This window comes from Diabrotica virgifera, chromosome 1 (assembly GCF_917563875.1).
Source record: "Diabrotica virgifera virgifera chromosome 1, PGI_DIABVI_V3a".
Taxonomy (NCBI): Eukaryota; Metazoa; Arthropoda; class Insecta; order Coleoptera; family Chrysomelidae; genus Diabrotica; species Diabrotica virgifera.
In genome coordinates, this window is record NC_065443.1 from 197,132,546 (window position 1) to 197,157,984 (window position 25,439).

The 25,439-nt window shown below is 32.3% G+C and overlaps 1 protein-coding gene across 2 annotated transcripts in view; it reads right to left on the reverse strand.

Annotated features, from left to right (window-relative positions):
* Positions 1-273: 273 nt before the first annotated feature.
* LOC114331873 (uncharacterized) overlaps positions 274-25,439 on the reverse strand; it is a 58,667-nt gene continuing 33,501 nt past the window's right edge. For both annotated transcript variants that reach the window (XM_028281552.2, XM_028281553.2), the window contains exon 4: positions 274-8,928. In XM_028281552.2, coding sequence (XP_028137353.2) covers positions 8,549-8,928 — 380 coding nt within the window. In that variant the 3' untranslated portion in view covers positions 274-8,548. The remainder of the gene's footprint in view (positions 8,929-25,439) is intronic.

Genomic DNA, 25,439 nt, shown 5'->3' on the forward strand with positions numbered 1-25,439 from the left:
CTCTAGTCCTTTTGTAAATCTTTCCCAGCAATCTGTTTTTGTTTTTCTTGCCAATTGATGAGTTTCAGTTCTTATTCTTCATATGATTCATTCGTTTTTTTCTGACTTACATTTTTTAGGAAAGCTTTCTTTTTTGGTGACATTTTTGTTTAACCTCCTGTAAACCATGGTGTTTTAGTTGACGACTTTTTGTTTGTGTGTATTATTTTCGTTCCAAGGGCTTCTTGGGCATCGTTCAGAATATTTTTCTAAGTTTAAGGCGAAGAAAAAAAATTAACAGTCGAAAATACTTTTATTTTATTTTTTCAAAACAAATACTTCGTAACCTAATCGGTAGCAGTAAAAATATGCGATCGAAACTGTTGTATAACTTAACGCGAATCCCTAAGTCTACAAATAAATAATAATAAATAAGTACAACCTAAGATAAAAATCACAAAACGTTTGAACATAAAATAGGAATGACTTGGAATGTTACGATCGTATAACGAAGCGAATTTCTAAAGCTAAAAATAAATAAGTACAACCTAAAAATCACAAATCATTTGAAAGGGAGGTACACACTAAATGAAGCTAATTAAACGATTTGCTTGACAGCTAAATAATAATAAATAAGTACAACATAAGATAAAAATCACAAAACGTTTAACATAATATAAGAATGACTTGGAACTTGGAATGTTACGATCGTATAACGAAGCGAATTTCTAAAGTTAAAAATAAATAAGTACAACCTAAAAATCACAAATCACTTAAAATGGCGTGATGTACAGGGTTATTTACTATATTTGGACCCCTCTGTAAACTGTTTTATTTAAAGGATTGGAAAAAATGTAAAATACAAAAGTTACACAATTTTTATGTAATTTTCGAAAATAATAGTAGAAAAATAAAGAAGGTGCAAACTTTGTTAATTTAAATGGAACACCTTGTATATGGTTACATATTTGAATAGAACGTTCTGTAACGAACATTTTCATCTTTAATTTGATGGGGTTATCTGGAAGAATAAGCGAGATGCTAGATATTTTAATTAACATTTAATACCATTTAAATTAACAAAGTTAGGTAACATCTGCGGCCATTTTGTTTGCACGTTCTTTGTTTTTCTACTACCAATTTCGAAAATTACATAAAACATCGTGTATCTTTTCTATTTTACATTTTTTTCTAGTTCTGTAAATAAAGCAGTTTACAGGGGAGTCAAAATATGTGAATATCCATGTACAGCCATTTCTGTTTAAACCTTATTAAGAGGCTACATCAGCGCGTCATCAATATTCAGAGGCGTAGCTACCGCCGTATCAATTATACGGTGCCCCCGACATTCAAAACAAAACAAACAAAATTCCATTCAAAAAATTGAACAAAATATTCTACAATTCTTTCACTATTAAAACGTTTTGAAACAGTGTATATGTTATATCGACATTTTCGTGTATTGGATTCTTTATCTACATATTATAAACTATATTTATGTACAGGTACCTATCTATTTTCTGCCTATCGCCGTTCTATAACAACAGAGCTTTTTTGTTTTCAAGCTACTTTTTATTGTCTATTCACCGTTGGCTGTGTGTGAGACATTGTATAATGTATAATGCCAAATTGCAATATTTGTAATCGCTTTACCCATATTTGAAACATTGAAACACTGTGTATTGTTTGCGTATATTTTCGTGTAATCTGTTCTTTATCTATAAATTGTATTTAGGTATATCTGTTTGTCGGTCGCTCGCCGTTAAAAAACAGAGCTTCTTTGTTTACGCTCATTTTGTCATTTTCAATGTCCATTCACCCTTGGCTTGAAAAAAACTGAATCTGTTTTAAAACAATGAGTCTCAACAATTCAAATCTATTTTTCGACTTTGGTTTATTAGGTGTATTATTATCTTTATTTGGGTATTGTACGCAGAACTCATTAGTTCACAAGATTGTATTAGGGGAGCCCAAGCAGGGATTTTTGCAGTTACTCGAGCGCGTAAGATTATCATATGGGGAGAAACCTTGTACCCTGTAAATGTACCCCTACCATATATTGGATCTTAACACAGGGGAGTTCGTCAAGGGGGGCCCGAAAAAAAATCTATACTTAGAAAAAGTCGAAAATCGTCAGATTATGTTAAGGTAAGCTAAGTACATGCAGAACAGTGTATATTTAAAAAATCTGACGGTTTGAGCTGGGCGTAAGGAAATAAGTGAGTCACTAAGTTTTACAAGAAAAAAGCGAATATTTCGAGAAATAAACGTCAGATCGAAAAACTAAAAAATATGTGTTTAATATTTTTCAAAAATCCATCGAATGATACTAAACATGGCCCGCCACGGAGAGGGTTGGGAGGTACATTTAAAATTTTAAATAGGAACCCCGCGATATTTCGCGAAATGAACATAAGATCGAAAAACTGCAAAATACAGTTATTTAATATTTTTGAAAAATCTATCGAATGACACCAAATACGACTCCCCACGGAGTTGGGGTGAGGGGTTACTTTAAAATATTATATAGAAGCCCCCATTTTTATTGCAGATTTGGATTCCTTACATAAAAATAAGAAACTTTTATTCGAGACGTGTTTTCGAATTATGGATATATGGCGCTATAATCGGAAAAAACGATTGTTGGAAATGGAAAATTAAATTAAAAAATGGAAAGTCCCCACTTAAATGGAAAATTTTACTTAACTCTCTTTGGTTTTAGGACCTAATCTTCACAACCCAATAGGTCGCCATAACGCTCGAGTAACTGCAAATTTAGCATACGTTCCTTCCCTATATTATGCAGTTTGTAATTTATTTAAATTTTGCAATATACAGAGTGTTTCATTATTACTTGGAAATAATTAAACTGTAGATTCCTGGGCTCGAAATATTAAGATTTAACCCAAATCGCCTAGTTCGAAAATGCTAGAGCCCTTTGAAGAAGGCATCTTTTAATTAATTTTCTGTTAATACCTCCAGAACGCTTCTATTTAGAGAAACGAAAACTGGCACACCTATTTATCTTCCAGAGATAAATCGACTCCATAAATTGCGAATTTCTAGTACCTGTTCTACCTATTCTATTCTATACAAGCGTTTTTGCTTCTTTTGTTGAACATTTTTTAGCAGTATGCCATATCAGTGGTGGAAAAGGGCCCCCGCGACAAGCTTTGAAATGGGGCCCCTGTGGGGCTAGCTACGCCACTGTCAATATTAATTACGCAACAGTGAGTCGGCAGTACGCGGAACTATCAAAAACGAAGGCCCAATATTGTGATAATAATATACTCATAGGCGCGCTAAATGTTTGCAAATCAGTCAGTTAAGTTCGATTTCTTGTTATAGATAATCGATTTTAGTAGTTCCAATTTGACACAAAACCTCGGCATGGGATGAAAAAGTTTATTTGAAGAACGTGTAGTTTTTTGTTCTTAATGGCGGTACAGACTCGTTTTTGTAACATTTTATTTAATTATAGAGTAATTTCCACGTACACACCAACATATTTCTCAAATTGGGCTCTGTACCGTTATTCTTTACTATATTACAATATAGTATGCCATATGTGTGCCAATTAACTCGACAAAACATTCAAAATTATAGGTAACATTTTATTTAATTATAGAGTAATTTCCACGTACTTACCAACATATTTCTCAAATTGGGTTCTGTACCGTTATTCTTTACTATATTAAAATATAGTGCGCCATATGTGTGCCAAATAACTCGACAAAACATTCAAAATTATAGGTGCAAACTTGAAACGCGTTTTCCGAAGTTGTTTGTAATTTTATGCCACCTAAGGTAGGTGGCGTTTATGTACTTTTGTCCACTTTGTAGACGGAAACATGGATATTGTTTTAAGTTTGTTCAGCCTAACATATATGATGAACGGCAATTAGCTGGAAACTATAGTATGGTTGGAGAACAAACTCTACAAATGGAGATATGGCACAAGGTTCGATCTGTATGAATATTTCCTTTGTGTGTACCTACCTCACAATATAAAAGGAATGGTAAAACAAATAAAAAATAAATAATTTGGTTTATACTTGGCAACATTTTCTTTTGTCCTTTTAACAATGTTACGGTACTACAGCAATCAGTAAAGAGGACAACTCAAAAAGACCCTTTTACAGAAAATCACTGAATCAATATTTTAGAAATATTTAAGTAGCGGGAAAACTCAGTCATTTCTTATTTGAAAGAATATGGAATGTACAGGTTATTCTAATGAAAGGTAGAAATAACTTGTGATCAAGAAGCTTTTCTATATTGATGTGATAAAATGCTATAAATGGCTTAATACATTATCTATACATATGTGTATTTTTATATTATATAAACCCACTAACAGTTCCAAGTTAAGTACGGATTAAGCTTAAGAGCCAGATGGTTCTTAGATTGGTTTTTGTAGATTTTCAGTAGTATTAGAGGTTTGAGAAAAATTGAAATGTATGGTTGCCAAATGAGATTTCGGATGAAAAATTGTGAGCGTTCTAGCATATTCTGACAAAGGTAAAAACAAAACGGAACATTCTGAAGTTAGCGTATTAATTCAATAAAAATATAAACGTGCCGTTTCTAATATGGTATAGTTACCTATGAGAATGACAAAATCTCCAAAGTTCCAAAGCATGTATCACACTGACTAAAACTGTTCGCCATTATCAATGTATGTGTCCCAGATATCAAACTATTCAGACAACAGAGAAAGGTGAAAACATAAGAGGATAAATATGTATGTAAGACCTATACGCATGTACGGAAATCAGAGCTGATATGAATTGAACCAAAAGACTATTAAGGTCAGTTGATATGAAGACTTTGATAATCATGCAAGACTGTTGCAAGACAAGGGATGAAGTAAGCAACGAAAAAACCAGAAATAAATCCTGGGGGACGATACCATAAGATGGGGGAGACAACGACGAAGTTTCTGCTATGACCATATAAATAGAATAGAAATGTATTGGGGTGAGTTGATGATAAGCCCTCTAGCCAATGATCATTAGCAAAACCTGCCAAAAGGTGTAGAGATAGCTGGCACTTTACAACACATGAAAGCATGCTTCGAAGAATAAACGGACTGTTGGTCTAAATGACGATGAAGAACAAGAGTTTATGAATCAGACGGGCCAAAAGAGAATTCTTTTGGCATGAACAGGGAAAGTTATGAAGGGCAAGTGGAAATGGATTGGGCATACTTCATTGGGAAGGAAACAAGGATACAGACAAAAACGGTTCTGGTCTATTTTTTGCAAAACTACTGATATAAACAATTGATAAAACAACGTTATCATAGAATCTGAGGTGTTATTGTAGTATCCTTTGTAGTTATTTTATTTATCGTCCCATTCTTGTCTGGAGACGTCTTCTAGGAGAAAAGTGACTATTAAGTAGATATTGTCTCTATGTTGAACTCCATAGTGTATTTTATTTTAGCTGTTGTAGTTTATTTATCCACCTTAGAGACCTATTAGAAGTCCCTAAAGTTAAAAAAGTTAGCTACCTGGGACACATAATGAGAAACGAAACGTACCGCCTCGCGCAACTGATCTCCCAAGGGATGATTGAACGAAACGGGGTCCCGGTAGGCGCCCGATTTTTTGGCTTAGAAATATCAGAGACTGGACCGGCCGTGATTAAACATCTATGTTTAGAGCCGCATTGGACAGAGACGGAATTGCCAGTGTAAACGCTCCACAAAAGCAGACAGCATCCCAAGAAAAAGAGACCTATTATTTAATGAAAAATGATTTATGATGCTTTACGTTTAGAACAAATAGTTTAAGTTGAATAGCACAAATATACATTAACCCCATTGTAATAATAACCCTTTGTTAAAACTTTCTCTTCGGTAATATAATATTATGACTGCTTGTTAGAAAAATCAAGCCTTAAAGATAAACAAGATGAAATTTAGTTAATGACAAAAACGTGCATCAAATGGTCAGTAGTTCACCAAACCAGTTTCAAAAGGATTAAGAGATGAAGAAGAAATATAAACGGAATGTAATGTATGCTATGCGTCAGCTCTCTTTAGATAAGTCGAGAACGGCGGGGTCGTTGGAAAAAATATTCCCATGAGATTTTTTTGCATAATCACATTGGGGAGATATCCCAGAATAAGGTTCAAGAAGTCGCCCACGTGAAAAGTGGTTCAAATTTTTTTTAACATTTTTTTAATCAAATTGCAAAAATAAATATTTTTGAACCGGACAATTTTTTTAGGTTTTTTGGATCATTCTGGACAAAAAAGGTCTCTTATAATTTTTCTCTAAAGTTGATCGTTTTCGAGTTATAAGCAATTTAAAATTGAAAAAACGAAAAATGGCGATTTTAAGGCTTAATCACTCGGTTAAAACAAACTTACTATTATGAAATTCAGAAAGTGACCAAATCAAAGTTTAAAGCCCCCCCCCCCCCCTACAAGATCCTGAAGAAATTTTTTTCATTATTTTATTACTAAGCTGTTATTTTTAAGTAATTATAATGAGCGCCAAGCACGTGTTCTTCTTCTTCTTCAAGTGCCGTCTCCTAATCGGAGGTTGGATATCATCATTACTATCTTTACTCTATCCACCGCTGCTCTAAAGAGTTCTATAGAACTGCATCTAAACCAGTCCCTTAAATTCTTTAACCATGACACTCTCCTTCTTCCTATACTCATTCCACCTCTTATCTTTCCCTGTATTATCAGTCTTAGCATTTCATATCGCGGTCCCCTCATTACGTGTCCAGATATTGTATCTTTCTTATTTTTATTGTGTTTATTATTTCGCATTCTTTATCAATTTCTCGCAGTACTTCCGTGTTCGTTTTCCTCTGTGTCCATGCTATTCTAAGCATCCTTCTGTAATACCACATTTCAAACGACTGTAGCTTATTTATGTGTTCTTGCTTTAATGTCCAGCTTTCAAGTCCATATTGTAGTATCGAGAACACGTAGCATCTCAAAGCTCTTACTCTCAGTTCTAAGCTAAGGTCTTTGTTGCAGAGAACTGTTTTCATTTTTACAAACGCATTTCTTGCTGTTTCTATCCTGGTCCTTATTTCTGTTGTTTGATAATTTTTCTCTGAAATCCAGGTTCCTAGGTATTTATATTTATCAACCCTTTCTATCGGTACATTTCCCAAATGTATGCTTGTTTGTATGTTTGTTTTCTTAGTTATTATCATGTATTTGGTCTTTTTTATAATAATTTTTAGTCCATATTCTTCACAGAAATTGTTTGTTTTGCTTAGAGTTGTTCAGCAGAGCTTGCCATAATCACGGTGTCATCTGCATATCTTATGTTGTTAATAGATCTACCGTTAATTATTATTCCTTCACTTTGAGATAGCAATGCTTCTTCAAACATGGCTTCACTATATGCATTAAGAGTAATGGAGACATAATATATCCCTGCCGAACTCCTCTCCTGATTTCAATTTCTGGACTGGGTTCGTTATCTATTACAATTTGTGCTCTTTGATTCCAGTAAAGGTTTGTTATTATTCGTAAGTCCCTTTGGTCTATGTTTTTTGTCTTTAGAATTTGGACTAATTTTTCATGTCTTACTTTGTCAAAAGCTTTCTCAAAATCAACGTAACAAACATGCGCATCCACATTCATGTCCATACATCTTTGAGCTAACACATTAAAAGCAAATAACGCCTCTCTGGTTCCTAGTCCGTTTCTGAACCCAAACTGACTATCATCTATTCCTTCTTCTAGCTTTTTATTTATACGGCCATGTATTATTTTCAAGAATAATTTGAGAATGTGACTTATTAATGATATTGTTCTGTATTCACTACAATCTTTAGCGACGAGGTTTGTATTTTTACAGCGTTTGTATTTTTAGGGATAGCACAAAAGGTTGAGAGTAACCATTGTTTTGGTATGTTTTCTGTTTTGTACACTGTGTTAAACAAGTCTACGATAATGTCTAGGTTTCATCATTTATGCATTTTAAGCTTTCTACTGGGATTTGGTCTGGACCTACTGCTTTACCATTTTTGCTGTTTTTTAATGCCGATTTAATTTCTTCTTTTAATATCTTCAAAACCGTATCATCTTCTACTTCGAGTAATCACTTTCTGACTTTCATATTAATAATTTTTAACAGAGTTATTAAATCTTAAAAATGGCCATTTTCGCGTTTTTCAAATTTTAAATTGCTTATAACTCGAAAAAGATCAATTTTAGAAAAAAATTATAAGAGACCTTTTTTGTCCAGAATGGTCCAAAAAACCTAATACAAATTTGTCAGGGCCAATAATATTGATTTTTGCAATTTGATAAAATAAAATTGTTAAACAAAATTTGGACCACTTTTTACGTGGGCGACTTCTTGAACCTTATTCTGGGATGTCTCACGAATGTGATTATGCAAAAAAATCTCATGGGAATATTTTTTCCAACGAACCCGTCGTTTTCGCCTTGTCTACTTAGAGATTGCTTTTATAAAAATGAGACTGTAGCTGTAGGACTAGTCGAGTATTACCAAGTAAAATGTTACCTAGTATATTAAAAACCCTTACATATATGGTAAAAAAACATCACATTTTATATAAAATTTCACTTATCATCACTTTCATCCTCTACTTTAATCTCAGTATCATTCTTTTCACTATTGTCCCCCATCATGTACTTTTTAATACCTTCTTCTAACACACTTCGCAGTATTTTACTGTCTTTAAGTATATCAAGTCCACTGTCGGGATGTGGTCGTTTCTTTCCATTCTTCCCCTGTTTCTCGTCGCTTTCGTCATCTTCGTTTTTGTTTGGAAATGTGAGCTTGTGGACCAGACTTCCAAAAAGAGGCAGAAATGTGAGTAGTTGGGTCCCAACGAGACGTTGGAAGTCAAGTTTTTCTTTGTCGATTTCTAGTCGCTGTCTTTGGACTTCTAGGTTCTCTTTTTGGATCTCGATAAGACCTTTTAGAAGGGCAGGTACATCTGCAAAATAATTTTGAATTTTGTAGAATATAAATATATTATTTTAAACATATATAATATAAATATATTAATATATCATTTGCAAATAATAATGACACATTTATAAAAAATACACAACATTTTTTAAACAAATTATCAAATATTGAATTTAATCCAAATAATATTTTAATAAGTTTTGGCATAAACAGTTTATTTACAAATGTACCATTAGATAAAACTTTAAACATAATTAAAACGAAATTAGAACATGATAATACATTGACAACTAGGACAAGACTAAATGTATCAGCTATAATGGAGTTATTGACATTATGTACCAATAATACCTATTTTCAACTAAATAATGAATTCTATAAACAAAATTTTGGTATAGCAATGGGCTCTTCTTTATCTCCATTATTGGCTAATATATTTATGGAGGATTTCGAAAACAATATCATTTCTAAACAAAATTTAAAACCCACAGTATGGTGGAGATATGTAGATGATGTTTTCAATATGGCCTCATAGATCAGAATTGTTGGATACATTTCTGAATATTATAAACGATCAAGAAGAGACAATAAAATTTACAATGGAAAAGGAATTCAATGGCACTTTGCCTTTCCTCGATGTTTTAGTCTCAAAGAAGGATACTGGATATGAGACTCAAGTGTATAGAAAACCAACACACACCAACAGATATCTCAGTTACAAATCAAATCACAACATCAACGTTAAAAAGGGAATCATTAAATCCTTATATGATAGAGCCAAAATTACTTGTTCTAACGAAAATTCATTTTTAGAAGAAAAACAATTGTTAACATCTGTTTTATTAAAACATGATTTTTAATATCCTTTATCGTTTATAAATAAGGAATTGTCAAGATTGGATCGAATGGAACAGAACAACTTAGAATGGGATCCTACAACATTCACAAGAAATAATACGAGAAACTTAAAACAATTGGAAATAAATTCAACATTTCAACAATATTCAAAACAACAAACACATTGAGATCTATTCTATCTAAAACTAAACCTAACAATGAACAAGAAAGAACAAAGAATTGCATTTATAAAATACCTTGTGAATGCGAACAATTTTATTTAGGTGAAACATCAAGACCATTAAACGTTAGAATAAGTGAACATCAGCCTTATATTAAAAATAGAGAATTTGATAGATCTCAAATATGTCAACACGCATGGGATAATGAACATAGAGTTCAGTGGAGAGATTCAAGTATAGTCCTAAAAGAATCAGATAGTAAAAAGAGAAAAATCAAAGAAGCGGCTCTAATTATGCTAAATGAAACCAATTGTGTCGCAAATTCCTCGGTAGAATGCAGTAGGATGTGGTTACCCATACTGAAAGAGAAAGTCAATAGAAAGAAAGTACCACGATTAGTAAGTCAATAACATATCGAGTTAGTACAAATTTTATATTTTAGTATTACTTATTGTATATCTATGTATTATTAATATTATTTAAAATTTAAACATATTAAAGTCAGAATTTGGTATTAGTTTTTTGAAAGTAAATTAAATGTAAGACCAAATACTTACGATGTCGGGATAGTATCACGAGGTTTTTTCCTGGTTTTCCCTCGTGATTTACTATGGAATCTCTAACGCGAGAATTTTACTGTCATCGTTGCATTTGGTTGTCTTTTTAAAGACAGATCATATACTATGATTTTTTTGTGACGGATATTCTTGAGTTGGGATTGATTTCATGTAATCGAATGAACTATCTTTTAGTAAAGTCGTCCCAGGAACGCAACTCATAAATATTGGCGATATCATTTTAAAGTCTTCTACTTTAAAATGTATAATATACGTCTGAATTGCCAATATAAATGAGTCAGATTAAATAAATTATTAGAAGAATTTTTTTACTTAGCAACAACATTTTTGTTTATTTTAGTAGTATTTTGTATTTTGACAAAGAAACCCGATTTGGGCTTCGAAACGTTAATAAAATCATTTTTTTGGTAAAATTGTGGCTTATTCCCATTAAAAATAGTTGATTATAAATATATTATACATATTGGATACATATTGTTATTTATTATATTAAATACTACGAAAATTATTTTAAACTTAACAATAATTTTCCAAGGACGATTTACAGCTGATATACATATAATTTAATTTACCATGGAAAGGTAAATATCTCCCAAAAATGTTTAATTATAGATTGGTGAATGTGGATGATTTTGAATGTGGATAAAAGGCAATATCTTAATCATCCGTGATATGCTGATCCGAATTCTAATTCTAACAGCGAGCGGATCAAAAATAGAGTCAACTGATGCTTAAAGCATTAAATAGTGAAGCTAATAATTTACAAATATATAATACTAAATCTCCCAAGCAAATCATATCCAGAGACTCCCTACTAGCCTCCCGTCAAACCCGACGCTCAAAATGGTGTAACTTTTTATTGAACAATATGTGGACCATAATATAACAATTTGTTGTTGGAGGAAAACTTTTATTTTGGATGACGGGGTTACGCCTTTTTTTGGACCAATTATACTATACTCCTCCGTAACTTTGAAACCGTTAGTTTTAGGAGGATTATGCACTGGACCTTTTTTGTTTAAAATTGAATGTAGAACATTTTTGTTTAGAACATTGTTCACGCTAAACCGCATAGTTTTATAAATATTGACGAAAAACGTAAAAAACTACTAATTTGCCCACTTCTCCCCCACCTCCCCCACAAACCCGACGCTCAAAATGATGTAACTTTTGACTAAACAATATGTGGACCATCTAGAACAACTTGGTGTTGAATGATAACTTTCACTTTGGATGTCTGGGTTTCGGTCTAGTTGTTATTCCTCCTATACTGTGACCATACTATAGCGAATTAATCAAATAACAGAATGTTAAGAAAACCTGAGGCTTTAGTTGGTTTTTAGTTTCAGTATTTTATAAATGCTAGAATATTTCACAGGGTGTGGTGAATTTTAAAAAAAATACAGTTTGATTGGTACACCCGGTATACAATGACAATTTACGCGTCTAGCAAGAATATTATTGCAGCGATATTGTTAAAGAATAAGGCTATAACATATTAAAAAAATCAGTTAATAGTCTATTGATTATGTACTGCAGAAAGGACCTACAACGTTAACGGAGTTTTATTGTTTCATATGGTCAATGGACCTCTAAATATGAAAAAACAGCGGAGTGCTACCATTTAAAGGGGTGAATTAGTTCCTAGGCACAGGGTGCGTTAGGGTGAGTTCTATGAACTTTTGATACAAACACGTCTACAGAAAAATACAGACGAGGAAACTTCACGAATGCGAGGCTTTAGACAGAACGTCTCGATCACCGCTCTCACGGGGCCTGCTATCCCAATGACTTTATCATAAGGCAAAATACAACTCACCACACACCCCGCTTCCCGCTATAGCCCACAAGTTTAGATGGCCACGAGAGCACAAATTGACTGTGATCTTATGGAATTTTTAACGTGCACAACGCATATAATGAACATTTAAATTTTGCTTTTGTGAAATTCGAATTTCGGAACAATATTAAGCATGAAGGGATTTGTGGATGTGAATATTAGCGTGGAATATTTAACATCAATTAAATTTTCTTCTTTATATTTAGAAGAAAAAATTACCAAATTTCTTAATTACGAATATACCTACCAAAGTGCAAAGGTCGGGATTATAAATGATCATTTTTTAACATGGGGATTTATGAAAAATCTTACTGATTTTGTAGGTGCTACTATCAATACTTTTTACCGCTTTCCATGTTTCCTACATATTTGGAGAAGAGGAATCATAAAGAACAAAATAGAAGATCTGATTTTAACTATCCGGGGAGAGTCCACTTAAGTGAATTTTTGATTGAAAATAATTTACAAGATGATTTTTCTGAAATAATTTGAATTCTTCAATTACTTGTTACGATGTCAGTCAACTGCAGACAACTGCAGAAACAGAACGATGTTTCTCTGCATTGAAACTTATCAAAACCAAAACTTTCCTAAGGGTGCGTTCACTACGGAGACCATAGGATGGTATCCTAGCCTAGAGCATGGTATCGTACTCTTCATATTCGTGAATTCTCGCATTTAAAATAATGCATTTATTTTACATAGCGATCGATAATATAGTTTCGATCGCCAAGTAAAATAAATAAATTATTTTAAATGCGAGAATTCACGAATATGAAGAGTACGATACCATGCTCTACGCTAGGATACCATCCTAGTGTCTCCGTAGTAGTACACTTAGAATGGCTATGGGCTAGGATCGACTAACAGCACTCGCAATGTTTAAAAAAAAATGATTCAGGAAATTTCAAATTTTACTGAATTGGTTATTGAAGAATTTATCTAAAAAAATAACAGGCGACTTGACTTTCGTTACAAAACTTGCTTGTAACTTTTAAACACTAAATTATAATTTTAAGTACATAAAATACATTATTTATTGTAATTTTTTAAAAATGTCCTTTGATTTTTACAGTTTGAAGACACTCTAAAAATTTTACCTAGGGAAATAGGGCCTCAAGGGCTTTTTATCTCTTAATATTATGTGTGCACCTCCAATACTTTACACCAGGCGCCGCCACTGTACATACCTCGTATACTATTGATAAAGTCTGATATCTGATGACTGCATCTTAGTTTTTAGGCTATGCAAAGCATTTTATGAAGAATTTTTTTTCATAAAATTATTAATAAAAAAGTTTTCCATATGGTTCGAACTCAGTGCGACATATTGCATGTGATTAATTATTTATATGGGAAATAAGCCACAATTAAAATTAAAAAAATTATTTTATTAAAAAAAATTATTTATTATTTAATAACGTTTATTATTTTCGATAGTATCACAGGGTTTTTCCTGGTTTTCCCTTGTGATTTACTATGAAGTCTCTAACGCGAGAATTTTACTGTCGTTGCATTTGGTTGTCTTTTTAAAGACATATCACATGCTATAATTTTTTATGACGGATATTCTTGAGTTGGGGTTAATTTCATGTAATCGAATGAACTATCTTTCAGTAAGTCGTCCCAGGAACGCAACTCATAAATATTGGCAATATCATTTTAAAGTCTTCTACTTTAAAATGTATAATATATGTCTGAATTGCCAATATAAATGAGTGAGATTAAATAAATTATTAGAAGAATTTTTTTTGCTTAGCAACAACACTTTAGTTTATTTTAGTAATATTTTGTATTTTGACAACGGCACCCGATTTGGGCGTCGAAACGTTAATAAAATAATTTTTTTCATTTTAATTGTGGCTTATTTCCCATATAAATAATTAATCATAAAAATGCCACAAGGAAATAGCTTCAGAACAACATATTGCATGTGTATATGTCACACTTTGAAAAAGCATATCTTGTTTCAAAATAGTCCTACAATTTTTTACAATACACCATTTTAAAGAAAAGAAAATAAGCTTTCTTTTGTATTAATATATAATTTTGTAATAATCGTAAAACATATCAAAAATCGTTAAAAATATAAAACTTTGAAAAACTATATCCTGCTTAAAAATAATCATACAACTTGCTATAATAGACCATTCTAAAGGTAATTGACTTCTCTTCCTATTAAATGTACCATTCCATATACCTAAAACTGAGTAAAAAAAGTTACAAGACAATGTTTGCGAAATCATAGGGAAAATAACCCAAAAATGGTGTGAGAGGCGAAGTTTGAAAAATCATATTTTGGAAATTATAAATGGTAAAGACTTCTACCAAACGTTATTTTAAAGAGGAAGGATAGAAGTTTTTTTCTGTGAAGCAATGTCTATACCTATTATATCGCCGTGGAAAAAGGTTATGGGACAAAAAACAAAGTTGCTTTCTTTTGTGTTTTTTTACATTTTTTTAATATATTTTTGTAAAAAATATAATACTGACTTTAAAAGCTGATATTTAGATAGTAAATTTAACCTGGAACAATTTTTCTGTAGACGTGTTTGTACCAAAAGCGCATTGAACTTACCCTAATGTACCCTGTGTTTAGGGAATAATTCACCCCTTTCTCAAAAGCGCACTCCTTTAAATGGTAGCACTCCGCGGTTTTTTCATATTTAGAGGTCGAATGACCATATATAATAATAAAACCTCGTTAACATTGTAGTTCCTTTTAGCTCTCTTATTTTGAATGTGGGAAATGCAATTAAATGTTAAAAAGGCAAAAAACACTTTTATTATAAATAATAATACATTATAAAAAGTTATTAAACATAAAAGTTCATCTTGTACACATTTTTTAACAAATATTGCACTCATTGCAGAAACTACTGATTACCTATGTGTATTTAAAACTGTGAGTCTTCAAATGCACCAGAGCTAGGGATCAATTGTCTTCCATCAAAGAACATCTATGTAACCATCTGTAGTAAGATCTTCGTTACGTTCTTCATGACACTCTTTCGGATCTGAATTCGTTCTTCTGTGTTCAATATCCGCGTAATCATTTTCAGTCAATATTTCGTTCTCTCTCATAACCACAACATAATCATAATGTAGTTTGGGCACTTCTAGAACACAAACCTCTAGAGGTGTACAATAACTGTTTTCCTCATTATGAGCATTGGCTGATTCTTTTAAGTGTCTGTGGGAGGTCAACCACTCAATATATGTTGATTTGATTTTGCCAAACGTCGTGGAAGATACCCCAGAAGCTGTTCTATTCTTATTCTTGCAGAAGTATAATATCAGCACACAAATTAAAAATATCAAAAACACTACCAAAGATATCAATATGATTAGTATCAACTTGTTGCTTTCAGAGTTAAATTTTGTGTTGTCTTCTACAGGAACATCTTGACTTGGAATTGTTATATTTGGAGTGATATTTTGAGATATAGCTACTTCTGGAAGTATAAATCCAGACGGGAAACATTTTGTTTGTTTGTTTGTTTGAACCGCATTCGTTAATTCTTTTCGGACATAGAAGGCTGTTTGGTTAGTTTTGAACAGATTTGGTCCAAATTCGTTTAAAATGTTTAGATTGTAGGTGTGATTGCAGATACTAAATCGGATATTCGTAGACTTTTCGTAGCTTTCTATAGTTTCCTTGACTAAACCCTGATAAAACGGAAATGTCAAAAAATCTTTATAAAACCATATTGTCCAATAGTTTTGTTCAGAATCGGAGTAGTAATGGTTTTCATAGTTTGTACTGAAGCCGTTAGTCAAATGTATCTTGTTATGAAAATCTACTTCTCCTAATGACATGTTATAATTCCCGGAAGTGTTTTTAAATTTGCTACTTACGTTTTTGACATTATAAACTGAGTCTTGGGAGCCAGAAAACGATAGAACACATGTTGATGGTCGTTCAGAACAGTCCAAACTATAACAAGATTTGCATTTCACGGCTGGATAGAGTTGGTAAACTTCGATATATCGATAAGAGTACAGCACAGTATATGGCTGCAAGTTTTCACTGTAAACTAAAAACACTAACATCAGTTGTATGCAAACTACTAAATTGCATTTTTTAGAAAACAATAAGAATGGACCACCTGACTTGTAACAAACGAATTGAATATTTATCTTGAATAGTTTAGCAAAGACAGATAATTACTGATAGCAACCACAGGTAGTGACAATTTTTTATCATATCCGTTAAGTCCTATTTTTACTCTGTACCCTGGGTGATAGATAGAACTTAATATTAGGATATTGTATGGCTAATATCAATTTCTAGCTTGTGGTATACGTCGTTATGAATAATTTTAATAAATATCTTGAACAAATGAGTTATATAATTTTACTATTGTAGCTATATCAGATGAAAACATCATGCTCGGTTTAAATTTTTTTTATATTTGTTTTTAAATACAATCTGTTACATCACAAAAAAAGTAACACTGAGCATTTTTGTTGAACGAACAAATGTGAGAGGAGTTTTAGTCCAATAACTATCAACTCCTAGTAGGTTTGTTACTAATAACTACACTAAGTCACTTATTTTCACTTATAGTCCATTCTTTCACGGTTTTTGCTCTAAATTTTAAAGAACCGCTTGGATTGACATGAAATTTGGCATACGCATGATATTGTGCCGATGTGTGCTTTTGCCCTGGGGGTGACTTTCACCCCCTCTTGGGGGTGAAGAAATATATGTTCAAAATAAGTCCGGAAATGGATAAACTGACTAATTTTAAGTAACTTTTGTTCTATAGAGCTTTTTCGCCAAGTCAAAACTATTCGAGTTATTTGCGAATGAATATGTTCATTTTTCAACAAAATAACTACATTTTTAGACAGTTTTTCGCAAATAACTCAAAAAGTAAGTAATTTGTCGAAAAAAACGTTCTTAGCAAAAATATAGCCTGCAAAAAAAGTAAAAAAAGGTGTACGTGTTAGGTCTCTGGACCTCGTAGAACCAGAATTATAGCCAATGAAAAATAGATTCATATTCAACAAATTTCAAATAGAATATTTCGAAGTGATATATTTAAAAAATTAAGCACTTTTTGGAGAAAACCCATTTTAACTTTGTTAAAGTGTTTAAAAAAAGCTTTATTTCTGTTTTTATAAAAAGTTTCTAGCATTAAATTTAAGCAAGTTACGCTCAAAATAAAGTTGGTCCCTTTTGTTTTGGCAAAAAAAAATCGGGAAGTCCTTCCTCTAATTAGCAACTTAAATGAAATTAATCGTTACCGCTCCACAAATTATTTTTCTTATGTTGTGTTTATAATATGATCTGTAAGTTTCATCGATTCAAAGTGCTTATTTTTGAAAAAAATTGATTTTAAAGTAAAATTTTTGAAAAAAATTTATTTTGAAAAATATGCTTTTTTTTCAAAATAACTTAAAAATTGTTAGAGATACCAAAAATCTCGAAAAACAAAAAAGTCAGCATTGCTTTTCTGAATATCATGTATTTTTTTGATTTTCTGTAAAACAAAAATTGATTAAGATTTGGTGTTTCTAAATTTGCATACATTCGTGATCAGTGATTCGTTCAACCCCTTTTAACTACAGTCCTTTCAAAAATAAGGACTTTGAACCAATGAAACTTACAGATCATATATACAATACATACACGAGTCAAGAAACTTGTGAAGTCGTAACGATTAAGTTCATTTGAGATACTAATTAGGGGGTGATTTTCCCGATTTTTTAACCAAAAAAAAGGACTAACTTTATTTTGAGCGTAACTTGTTCACTTTTGATGCTAGAAATTTTTTTATAAAACAAAAATGAAGCTTTCTTTAAACACTTTAAATAAGTTGTAATGAGTTTTCCCCGAAATGTGCTTCATTTTTGGTTATTTCACGTTAAAGTATTCCATTTGGAATTTGACGAATATGAACCTATATTTAATTAGCTATACCTCTGCTTCTACTAGGTATAGAGACGTGATATATACAGTATTTTTTTAAAATTTTTTACAGGCTATATTTTTGCTAAGAATGTTTTTTCGACAAAATACTTACTATTTGAGTTATTTGCGAAAAACCGTCTACAAGCGTGGTTATTTTGTTAAAAAAATGGACATATTCACTGGCAAATAACTTGAAAAGTATTGACTTAGTGAAAAAACTCAATAGAACAAAAGTAACTTAAAATTGGTTAGTTTATCCTTTATCCATTTCCGGACTTACTTTGGACGAATATTGTTTCACCGCCAAGAGGGGGTGAAAACCATCCCCGGGACAAAAGCACATATTGGCACAATATCACTTTTTTTCTTTGACTTGTTAGCTATGTGTATGCCAAATTTCATGTCAATCCAAGCGGTTCTTTAAAATTTAGAGGTTTTGCAATATTTTACCGTTAAAGAACGTAAGTACTATTAAAACTTTAAAACACTTACGTTCTAAATGGCAAGTCAAGAGGAGTTCTAATTTTCAGTCTATTTAGTTGTGTAGAGTTGTCCAATAAATTCACTGCTAATTCGTTGGGGTGCTTTTCCAGTCGTTTGAAATATTTATCACTCCATTTGGTGATCATCTGCTTCACTGTCTCTATCTTCAAGTCCCTGTAAATGTCTGCATTTGGAATGAACCACAGTGCATTTGTGATAGCACGAAGAGCCGTGGATTGAAACCGCTCCAGTATTGCTAGGTTGCTGTCTACTGCAGTGCCCCACAGTTCAATTCCGTATGTCCAGATGGGCCGGATGATTGCTTTATACACTAATATTTTGTTAGATAGAGATAAGGTGGATTTTCGGCCGAGTAACCAGTAGTGTTTTTTGTATTTTATTCCTAATTGCTTTCTCTTCGTCCAGATGTGTGTTATCCATGTTAGCCCCTTGTCAAGGTGTAATCCGAAATATTTTACAGTATAATTTTTAGGAATATTCTTGTTATGCATTAGGATATTCGGTGTTTCTTTGTGACATTTAGTAAATACTACGTTAACTGATTTTGCTTCGTTGATCTTTATCTTCCATTTATTAGCCCATATTTCAATTAGATGTATGTTTTGTTGCAATATTTCAGCTGCCTGTATGGGATCTGGGTTTTTTACCAGATTTGCAGTGTCATCTGCGAATGTTGCGATTGTATATTCTTCTACAGTTGGAAAATCAGCTGTAAAGATTGTGTAGAGAATTGGTCCCAAGACGCTGCTTTGCGGGACCCCAGCATTTATGTTGTGAATTTCAGACACACTTTCTTCGTATCTTGTGTAAAATAGCCTTTCTTCGAGATATGATTTTAGTATTGTATATAGCGGCTGAGAGATTTCTTTCTTCAGTTTGAATAACAATCCTGGATGCCAGACCTTGTCAAATGCTTGACTTATATGCAGAAAAATGGCATTGCAATAGCTCTTTTCCTGGAAGGCTGATTGTATTTTCTACCACCCTATGCACTTGTTCAGTTGTGCCGTGGTTTTGGCGAAAACCGAACTGATGGTTTGGTATAATATTGTTTGTCTGTATATAAATAATTAGTCTACTTGCAATAATTTACTCTGCAACTTTGGACATAATTGGTAATAGGCTAATGGGTCGGCAGGATGTAATCTCATGTGGAGGTTTTCCTGGTTTTGGAATCGTTATGATTTCTGCTAACTTCCATTGTGCAGGAAAGTAGCCTGTTCTTAGTATCGAGTTAATGATCTGTGTTAAACTTACTATTCCTTTTCTAAGTAGGTTATTTAATATGTTGGCCGTTATCAGATCATGTCCAGGCGACTTCTTTTTATTGAGGTTTTTTTATTAGACCTTTTACTTCATTAGGAGTTGCCCATTTGGGTGGTAGATTCATTTGATGAGGACTATCTAAATATTCATAGATGTCGTCATCTTCATTGGCTCTGTTTGTTAGTGGCTGAAATACCTTTTCTAGGTGTTTTGCGAAAGCTTCTGCTTTTTCCTGATCTGTCTTTAACCATTTTAAATCTTCTGTTCTGATAGGTGGAATTTGAATTAGGTGTCAGATTTTCTAGGTAATATTGGAAATTGGCGTTACTATGCTGTTTTAGTAGTTCTTTTATTTCTCTACACATTATGTTTAATTCTGTTTTGTCTTGAGGTGAACGAGTTTGCTGCCACTTTTTACGAAGTTTTTGTTTTTCTAATATTTTTGTTCTTATTATTGTTGGGCAATACTTATGGAACTGTTTTCGTTCAAAATTTTATTTTGTAGATTCGCATGTAGCTTCGTGTATCTGTTTAGTTAGTATTTCTATTGCTTTTTCTATATCTTGTGATTGTTTTAGTGGGATTTTTAGGTATATTTGTCCTTGTAGGATTTCTTTGAAAATATTCCAGTCTGTTGTTTTATTCGTTAGTCTTGGAGGTCGACATTTTTCTGATGGATTTGTCATTATTGCTGCAATAATTGGTGAATTGGTGTATTCAGATATCCCAAAAAAGAGGCCGCGGCCACAAAAAAAAATAAAAAATTACTAACAAAACACTAAAAATACTAACGTTGTTATGAAGCTATTTTCTTGTGACATTTTTGTAATTAACTATTTTTAATGGGAAATAGGCCATAATTTTACTAAAAAAATGATTTTATTAACGTTTCGACGTCCAAATCGGATGCCGTTGTCAAAATACAAAAAATATTTGCATCCGATTTGGACGTCGAAACGTTAATAAAATCATTTTTTTAGTAAAATTGTGGCTTATTTCCCATTAAAAATAGTTAATTATAAAAATACTAACGTCAGTAAAAAATACCAAACTTTAATAGTCCAGAGAAATAATGTATTTACAGAAATGGTCTTCTGGAGAAGAGCAGCAGGTAAATCAAGAAGAGATAGGATACCAAATGAGAGAATACGAGAAATGATGGGAGTCACACATACAATAATTGATGACATAAAAACAAAACTGGTATGGTACGGCCATGTACAGAGAATGCCAGATGACAGAATCCCTAAGCAGATTTTGGCATGGACACCATAAGGGAGAAGAAAAAGAGAAAGGCCGAGAAGAAGCTGGAATGAGGGAATTGAAAAAGAACTAGAGGAAAGAGAAATCCCTCCAGGTCTATGGTTAAACAGAGAAGAATGGCGGTTAGGAGTCGGAAGGCGTCGGAGAACGCTGTAAACCGATAGTAGTAGTAGTAGAAATAATGTATTTCTGTGACTTTGACCCGAGCGGTCTCAGACAAGTTCTTTGAGTTTTATGAACCTCAATAACTAAAACCTCTATGTATGTTTCCTGCAGTGGGTTCGGAGTACTCTTTAAATTATAAGACAACAATTTAAGATCAAAATGCACCATTTTAAGAACGTTTGTCTACTAGTAAAAAGTAAATATTTTGAACGAATTTGGAGGTAGTTATTTGATAATACACGTTTAAAGTTTTAAAATGGCGACATGAAAGTATTAATTTATAGAAAACTGTAAAAAACATTCTTTCTTCTTTAGGTGCGTGTCCGTATTCATACGTTGGCCGTCAGTGTCAGTATGTTTACAATTTCCTGAAACCCTTCTCTATTGGCTGCTCCTCAGAAATACTTCTTCTACAGTGGAACCTCACTGTTGTCTAATTTTACGCAGGTATGAAAGTTTCTTTCGACTTTTCATCTGTTTGTCTTCAATTTTCCTTTTATTATAAAGCGAAGTAGATGATGTTTAGGTCCTCTAATTATATCGATGGAGTATTCTGTTTATGATTTTTATGAGCAGAAGCAGACGTTCTGAATTGATCATTTGAAGCAGTGCCGAATTAACCATTAGGCAAAGTAGGCAGTTGCCTAGGGGCCTCGGCCCCAAAGGGGGCCTCGCAAGGCTCAAAATGAATAAATAATAATTAGAATTAAATAAAAATTATATATCATATTATGTTGATCAATTAAATATCAAGCAATACCATAAAAGTGAATGTGGACGTATAAAACTACATTACAATGCATACTTTTGTTCACATGGAAAGCCTATGTTATGAGAATAAGTCGCTAATGTAGAAGCCATTTGGTAGAAGGAATAGTACTGCCTGTAAGTCTGCACGGTTTCCCTCCCTACCCCCTCCTCCACTAAACATGCCTTTCGCTCTAGTTTCCCGCGAAATTTTGATTTGGCCTCTTATTTCTTCTTAGAGAGAACTTCTCAGTGAGAAGAGATTGAACTTCAAACTGCAGTTCAGCTTCTAAATTCACTTTTGGAGTACTTCAAATCCCAAAGAGATAATTTTTGCTTACTACGAGCAGAAGTCCTGCGATCTACAATACTTTTAATATTCCGACGATAGTAAATAAAAGCCAACAAGAAAACTACATTTTGATGATGCTAATTCCAATGAAGTTTTTCTACAGGATTGAGGAGAAAAGTTAAAGGTTGAGACGTATCTACCAATTTTGGAGAAGCTCATTATTGAGATGAGTCGTCGGTTGACAGCGCACGAGTCATGGTACGAGTCAGTGAACTCATTTTTTTTTTCTTCCTTATTGGCTTTGGATTACTTGATCCATTCAGCCACGATAGATACTAAATTACTGTTGTTCTGAAGCTATTTTCTTGTGACATTTTTATAATCAAGTATATTCAAATGGGAAATAAGCCACAATTTTACCTAAAAATGATTTTATTTAATAAAGGCAAAATTGTGGCTTATTTCCTATTTGAATATACTTGATTATACTAAATTACTGTTTGCTACAATATTCCAAATATAATAAGATTACGTACATGTGCGCACATATAATACTTATGCACGCACATACATACATAGGTAGATACTGAAATCAATAAAAAGTAAAAAAATACAAAAAAGGAGGTGGAAATATTAAATTGACCGGCAGGTATACTCTTCATTCATGGCCCTAACCAACTTAAATTAATTTACAAATAATGAAATTGACAAAAAAACTAAATGCTAATACTAAATACTAATACTAAATATGTACTAATAAATATAAAAGTTTTTTTAACACAGCGTTAAGGCTTCAACCCAGTTTGACACCTCGGAGGTTTAGACCTTTGTGTTTTTAATATTTTTTTCTTTTTTTATTTTATTAATTTATTATACTTTTTTATTTAGTTTTGCTTTTTTTGTTTTGTTTTCTTTTTTGTTTTTAATATTTTTTTATATAGGACATATTTTTTTTTAATTTTTATTTATTTATTTTGTTTTTTAATTTTTTCAATATAATATTTTTCAGTGAACTCGGTGTTTTGGTGTTTTGTGTGTTTTTCCAAAAGTTAGTAAGACTCGAATAAAGGAGTGTGCTTCAAATCTACGTGAAAACTATCCTGATGATACTCATCCTGAAATTGAAATTGAACTAGTGCAGATATTTTATAGAGCTTCAAGCCTTACAGGGAAAACAATTTACTCCTGCTTCACAGTAATTTTGGGTTATTTATGAGAACAAACTCGAATCAGCGTTTCCAAATGTGTCAGTAGCTTTTAAGACTTATTTTACGCTAATAATTACAAATGCAACAGGGGCATTGATTCTAAACTAGGGCATACTTTAAAATCAAATAATTTGTACCGTTTGGTATTTAATAAAGATAAACTATTATTTTTTCCAATATTGGTATACTATTATTTAAAACAGTTTATACAGTGCGCTGGAATAACTGTTACAGCCCCCCTATTAACTTATTTATTTTTAGCACATAAGAAAAACGCTCGGACAGGTCCATTTTTAAAATAATCATAGTAGGTGTATCATAGCATCAATGTTGAACTTTACGCGATCCCTCCTCAGGTGACAGGCATAACTTTTTTTAATGGGAAAGTACATCATGTGACACCTCATTTAAAAAATTTTGAAATACTTATTATAAAAATGTATAATACTTTAATCCTTTTTGAGAGCGTAGGCGCAAAATTTCGGTCGAATTCTTTCTAAACGCATTTATTTTTTTTCGAATCCTGAGAAAACTAATAAGTATTTTTTAAAAATTTAAACGCAAAATGATAGATTTCATGAAGTCCCTTAGAATAAACAAAAAGTATCTTTTGAATGATATATTTTAAATTAAAAATCAGACTAACTTTTCTCTTAGTTTTTCACCCCTGTGACTTATTAAAATAGACATTACAGAATTTCTCAGGGACTTTCTACCATCCATAATACTGTAGTATTTCATTCTGCGTTTAAATTTTTCAAAAATACTTGTTAGTTTTCTCAGGATTCGAAAAAAAATGAATGCATTTCAAAATAATTCGACCGAAATTTTGTGCATACGCTCTCAAAAGGCATTAAAGTAATATACATTTTTGTAATCAGTAATTCAAAAGCTTTTATAAATGAGGTGTCGCATGATGTAAATTTAAAAAAATAAAGTTACGTCAGTCATCTGAAGAGGGATAGCGTAAAGTTCGAAACATTGATGATAATATACTATAATTATTTTAAACATCAACCTGTCCGAGCGTTTTGCTTATGTGCTAAAAATAAATAAGTTAATAAGGCGGGGGGGGGGGGGGGGGGAACACTTATTCCAGCGTACTGTATAGCGTGAGGCAAATAAACGGCCTATTAGAAATATCTCGAGAACTAAAGTAAAGAAAATTATGAAAATTGGAATATAGGGGTTTTGAGGTGTGAAAATATTTTGGTCTCTTTGCTACTTCCGGTTATACCGAAAGTTGATTGTAACTTCGTTTTTTTTTTAATGGGACACCCTATATATTTTTACGTTTCTGGATTCTCCTCGATTTCTTATTTCTTAAAATATAATCTTGAATAATTTTGGATATTGCTTGATGGGAGATTGCCGCTGAAAACCTTAGGTCCCTGTAAGTTCTACCAGTTGCTAAAAACCTTAACGTACAGGACAATATTTCATGAGGAGATATAGAACATCGCATAACAGTATCTTCTTTTTTAATTATGGGTGTCACCAGACACAGTAAATCAGTATAGGCTGTTTCATCCATTCTAAGATAACCACGCCAGTCTTCAGGATCATCTCTCAAATCTTCGATTAAGTTAACATGTGAATGTATATTTCTCCGCAAGAGCCACTTTTTACTCCATTTACGTCTACGGCGTCGTTGCTTGGTTGTTTGTTGCTTTTTTATTAATAAACAATACAATAACGCTTCCATTAAAAAAACCTCTTCCGTACTGCTCATCG